This window comes from Egretta garzetta, unplaced genomic scaffold, assembly GCF_000687185.1.
Source record: "Egretta garzetta isolate BGI_Z169 unplaced genomic scaffold, ASM68718v1 scaffold474, whole genome shotgun sequence".
Taxonomy (NCBI): Eukaryota; Metazoa; Chordata; class Aves; order Pelecaniformes; family Ardeidae; genus Egretta; species Egretta garzetta.
Window position 1 is genome coordinate 1,022,044 of NW_009259524.1, and position 6,000 is coordinate 1,028,043.

The window sequence follows — 6,000 nt, forward strand, 5'->3', positions numbered from 1 at the left end:
CAGGTCACTAAATGGACACTGTTCCTGCATGAAACTGTGGATCTGCTTTCATAGAATACAAAACATCTAACAGAAATTAACAGGTGAAATTGTTCCACAATCTGACAATTTATTTAACAACGGATTCCCTGCGTTTCATCCCTAAAGGCAGTCTGCAAAAATACTCTAAAAGGTAAGCACATGACAGTCCTTGAAACACAGCTCTACCATGGAAAACAACACTTGCTCACTACATACATATTTAATCACATCCTTGCTCCCAAAGTAAGAACACCTTTTTAAACTTATTATTATTTATTTCTGCTAGCAAGTGTGAGTCAATTCAATAACTAGACAGGGAGCCGGACTACTGTGGTTCATGCATCAATGCAATTGATGTAACCAAATGGTTCTTCTATTTCTTCATTTACTTTTCAATTTGCCTCTAGTAGAAATAAGGACATAATTTAAGGTCCTGGGACTTGTGAAGGAAACAGAAAGGCAAATATTAAGTCTAAAGAACTGTAATCTGTGATTTAAAATCCAGAAGAGAAAACAATTAAATTTCAGAGTGCAGACTGAGTTTATAGGACTGACAGGTAGAAAGTCTTTCATTTACCATGTAAAATAAAACAGTCTGAAAGAGAACTGTTGAGACAAACACATTATATTTATGTTCTCTATTTTAAGAAGAAAGCACTCATTTAAACTTCAAATATATACTAGTAGTGCATTGCAAACAAAATAGGACCCTAATTGGCTGCTCTTCTCCTGTTATATTTCATCTCCTTTACACTTGATAGTAGAAGGATTCCATAAATACTATGAAAACTGAACTACCTGGTAGCTTACTGGTAAACTCAAGAGCTCTAGCATTTAACTGTTCTACACAAAATTGTGTGAGCTTGAAATACTCTTCTCTCCAACCCTCAACTTACATACAACAGTATGCTAGACAAACAACCTCTACTTTCTGGAACATGCTAAAATGTGTTTACAGTGTTATTTAAAAATATGCAATAAATGAAGTGGCAAAGCATTCAACCATTGGACCGTTAGCCACAAACTTTTCCATACCTTGTGCTTAGCAAAACCACAGCTCAAATACATAAAAGTTACGGCAAGAATAAGTCTTTTCCAAAGATTTTTAGGTATTAGAAATTCCTCTGTGTCATTAAATACAGAAAGAGATTTTTCTATATTCTAGAATGTAGAATAGAAGTGATCTGTTAACACAGAAATCTGAATCTGAAAATTTTCATGCAGCTTGAATTTCAGTATTTTCTGCATCAGGCACAAAAAGGCATATAGACTTCCATTAGAAGTTAAGTTACACAGCTTCATCCAGTGAGCTTTATTAAAAATTTTACTTTAGCTTGTTTTTCTTAATCAGCTGTTTCCTTTAAAAATGCAATTAAAATAAACAGCCAAGTGAACATTCAATTTCTGAAGTCATAATCAGACTACTCCAAGAGAGTACATAACTAGAGGTAGGATTTCTATCCTTACCCCACCTTATTACACCCAGAAATTTTACTGCACACTGTTAGGAGACTATCAGCAGTACTCAAGAATACAGGGTGAACTGGATGATGAGCTCTGGCAGAACGCAGAGACGCCTATCCTGAACTTTACTCATTTGCTAAATGCTGTCAGCCCATGACTGCTTTACAGGCAGAGAGTAAGAGGATTCACCTTCAATCTGTTTTTGAAAGCTGCTGTATCTACTATCTAGGTGACAGCTTAGCCTGCTCTCAGTCCAAGGAAGTATTTCAAACTGCTTTGTGTTTAATGTACCAGACTATAGCTCTTTATAATTGGAACCCAGTGTCTGAACTCTTGGCCTGTTGGGCACATCGTAACACAGGGACCAGAGTTGCAGTACCCTCTGATATAAGAGGGAATTAAGTAGAAGTCTCCCCTAATCACAGTTTGCTCACCTGAAAGTCAGATAGGCAAATAGACTCTGCTGTGCAACTTCTTCAAAGGCAAAGAGCTGAACTGTTTGCAACCAGCATCTCCTTTCTGCCTCCTACCTCCAAAACAGGACAGTAGCACAGATAATCAGTAACAGTATTTGCACACAGCAGTTTTACACTCATTGAACCCAGGTTCCTCAATAAAAATGCTGAGGTTTTTTTTTCCAATGACTTTGAAAATACTTTGCATAGGTTTCATCTCTTCCACTCTCGGAAGATTACAATGAAGAACTGTCAGCAACCTACCCAGTCAAGGAAAGGAGAACAGAAGAGACCCCAGCTGTATGGATGGGCATAACATACAGCAGGATACAAGACTCAGGTGCAAATTTGCCATGCTCAGTTGCAGTCTTCAGCATCAGTTCAGATGCTGAACTTTTTTCATTACAATTGTTGCCATTGAATTGCAAGGCAAACAATGGAGTGCTAAAAAATTCTTTAAATATATAAAATTGGATTATAGACATACTCAGAAAAGAAAAAAGAAATAAGAAAGTACTATGTATTGGTCAAAAAAAAAAAAAATAACCATGCAAGATATACATACCCAGTTTCAGGGCAGAAGGAGTCACTTCAATCTCACCACCAATCGGCTGAAAGGCAGCTAGCTGAGCCGCTACTTCCGTCTCAAAAGAGTCTGGGCTATTTCTGTCTGTCAAATTGCCATTGGTGCCATCAGTCTTACGGTGGGTTTCTTGCTCATCATAAACAGCAATCAGCTATGAAAAGAAAAGATAATACAGTTTGTATATTTAAATATTCCCAAACTTCACTTTTTTTGTTTTTTAAAAGTAAAACTTATCCTTCATTGGGACTACACAAATAACCATCTTATTTCAGAACAGCTAACAATAAACATACGGATTCACGAAAGCAGTACCTTTGTGTTTAAACACATTGACTTCAATATGACTTAAGTATATGCTTCAGCACTGCCCTGTGCTGACATGCTTTTCTGAGTTAGCATGCTACCATTAGTGAGGATTTTACATTGTTCCAAAACATTTAGGGTTGAACATGCTTAAAAACACAGAACGGCATTTAATTCTTGGGGGTGGAAGGTGGTGTTATTTTAAAAAACTGAGGTGCTACTGACTGACACACTGCACAGAGGTAACACAACCACAGAAGCTGTACTGAGCGAGCAGATACACGTTTTATTTATGAGTACATAATAATTACATTCCAAGGATAAGATACATCCAGCACAGCGAGAGGGCGTGGAGTTTCCCTAATCACCCAACCTATGCCTCTGTAAGGATGCCGGTTTCTTGGTCCAGTTGGGTACACGTAGACATGTTGCTACCATCTCCTCCCATTCTCCCCTGCAAGTTTATACCAGATACATCATTTCTGAAAACTGTCCCTCAGCCACTGACTCTTCCACAACTTCAGGTGCACAGTAAGGTCCAGATTAAGCAACAACAGACTGCAAATTCTGCTGTCCAACCAGCACATTAATGTTAACATGAAAATGATAAAAAACACCAGAAAAATACTTTGTTGCCTCAGCTAACCTGGCCTTTCACAAGGCTCTTCCCTTTTGGTCCTTGTCAATACAAAACAATCAAATCATGCACACACAGCTTCATCAAAACAAGTGACTCGAATACATGTGGCTGGGTGGAAATTGTGCTACAGTTCCAGGAAAACAGTTAACTATGGTACAGCTCTAGGAAAACAAACAAACAAAATTATTAATTCCCAATGATTCTAAACAAATTAGAAGACTTGCCATTCTCAACCAACAGGACACCTGATACCCCAGAGCCCTCTCCAAGAGGAGAGGAGGGAACAGCGGCAGTTCAAGCACTTTTCCTGCCCCGCTACCTGACGTGGCATAGTTCTCGTGCCATGCAATGACAAACACTTTGTCTAATAAGCATTGTACAAGGTATCTTCATCTTAAGGTGTTCATTTATTTCACTTTTTCTGAACTCCTTAGGATTATCTTAAAGTTTTCTTAGCTAATCCTGAAAAAGACCATAATGCACACAACTGGTTAGGCAACATCAAGATATACACAGAAACAAGTTTAAAGAATTGATTTTACTACTCTTCCCGCTATTTTAAGGTATGCATATGCACTCTCTGTGTAAAAATATTAGTACACCAAACCTCCTCTGACACTTCCAAGACATGCCAAAAAATACATCCTATGATAAGTAGTATACTGAAACAAAGAGACAAACATTTAAAGGAACTCATTTGCCTAAGGGAAGAAATGAATGTACAAGAGGGAAAAGAAAAGAAAAATGAAAAGAAAAATCCTGAAGTGCTTCTAAGGAAGAAACTGACATTTTCAGGTCTTCCACTCATTTATAATTTGGATGCTAGAGATGTGTCAGCTCATATTTACCAATGCATATTTCAGAAACACACAAACCCCCTTAAATAATTAGGTAGAAAACTTGCTCTCCTTTTCTGTATGGAGCCTGTTTCCTTTCCATGGCCACACAAATAGCTCTTACAATATACAGTTTGTTTAAGCATATAGGCAAGATTAATTCTAGTAACAAAGCCAACTCTCTTTGTACCTTATTCCTGCATTGCAGGGAAACTACCCAGATGTTCACACTGCATTCATCACCAAGCTGTCACTATGCCCCACAACTCCATAGAGCCAAAAAGGCTGCCTTAGAGCCAGACCTCAATGGCCCACAGCAATTTTCTCCAGCACCTATGGTGTTTTTTGTTTGTTTCTAAAACAGCTCTTCATGTTCATGTTATTATGGAAGCCCATCATGATTCAAGAAGTTCCACAACTGTTGCCCACCAAAAGTTTTGCTTTCTCAATCCCACTTTTGCTGTGAAAACTTTGAAGAAACATGCTGTTACTAAGGAAGAAGAGATTTGAGATTGTGTAGGACCATAGCACTGAAAGCACTTTAGAAAATAGTAGGACACAAAGTTCACTTAAGCATTTGCAATGTAAAACAGAGTAAATGGAGCTCAGCTATTATTTGATGGGAATAAATAAATTAATTCCTCAAGCTGGACCAAGCTGGTTTCACTCCCTAGCATACTAAACCCTATATTACATTGTAATACCCTACACTTACTGCCCCAGGATGTTAGAGACCAAAAGCAGGGATTGGCTCAAAAAAAATTGCGCAAACTGACAGAAAAGACCACCAAGAACTGTTAAATGGAAACATGCAAGCACTACCTCAGCCTCAAAAGCCCCCTTACCTTCAAGTATTTTGCACTGGTCACCAGCAGAGCCCGCAGGAGCACACAGGCCCTGCACTGCCACTCTCGCAGGCTCACGTACATTACAATATTATTGCATCCTTAGGTTTCTAAGCACTACACATTTCACTCACTCCCCTTAAAGTTCGAATGAAACTTTAGCAGAAATGGTAACAGAAAATTATTTTAACAGCCAAATAATGTCACAGACAGACTTCCAATACTTGTAAGATACAGTAGCTTACCTACTTAGTCAAGCCCAGAAAGGCAAAGTGCATTTTAGCTACTCCACAGTAATTTCACCGGGACCGGTGCTCCTGCTCCCGCCCCCGGGGCGCCATCTTCTGGAGGAGGTGAACATGGCCTGTGGCCAGCTGGCCACGTCCCCACTGCTCCTTGCAAAGGGGTGCCAGGTGCCCAGGCCAATCCAGAAGAACAGGGACACCCGAGAGGGGGGGGCGCTGCCTCTGCAGCCAAGCTGCAGAGGGCTTAGTGAACGACCTGATCTGCAGAGAGGTTTGGGTGTTAGCTTTGTAAGAGGACCCGATCTGCAGAGGGTCTGGGTTAAAATAAAGTTTTGATTGCAAAAACAACTTTGTTGTGTCACTGCTCCACTGAGGATCCCTAAAGCGCCTGCCGTAGTGTTGGGTGACACTTCCCAAGAACTAACACGTTACAAGTCACCAGCTATCAAGGCAGCTGTTTCAGAAATTAGTTTGGTTCTGGCAAAATGACATACAGAAATCACAGGGTCTGAAAGTGGATAAACTCCCCCAGTCTTCACCTGCTTATTTATATGGAAGGACTGCAAATGGTTTGAAGATTGTATCAGTTCTGCTTTCAGTCACCT

At 39.5% G+C, this 6,000-nt stretch overlaps 1 protein-coding gene across 1 annotated transcript in view; it reads right to left on the reverse strand.

Annotated features, from left to right (window-relative positions):
- PARD3B (par-3 family cell polarity regulator beta) overlaps positions 1 to 6,000 on the reverse strand; it is a 397,127-nt gene that overhangs the window by 286,211 nt on the left and 104,916 nt on the right. The window contains exon 3 of the mRNA XM_035893042.1: positions 2,506 to 2,677. Within this exon, the coding sequence (XP_035748935.1) occupies positions 2,506 to 2,677 (172 nt within the window). The remainder of the gene's footprint in view (positions 1 to 2,505; positions 2,678 to 6,000) is intronic.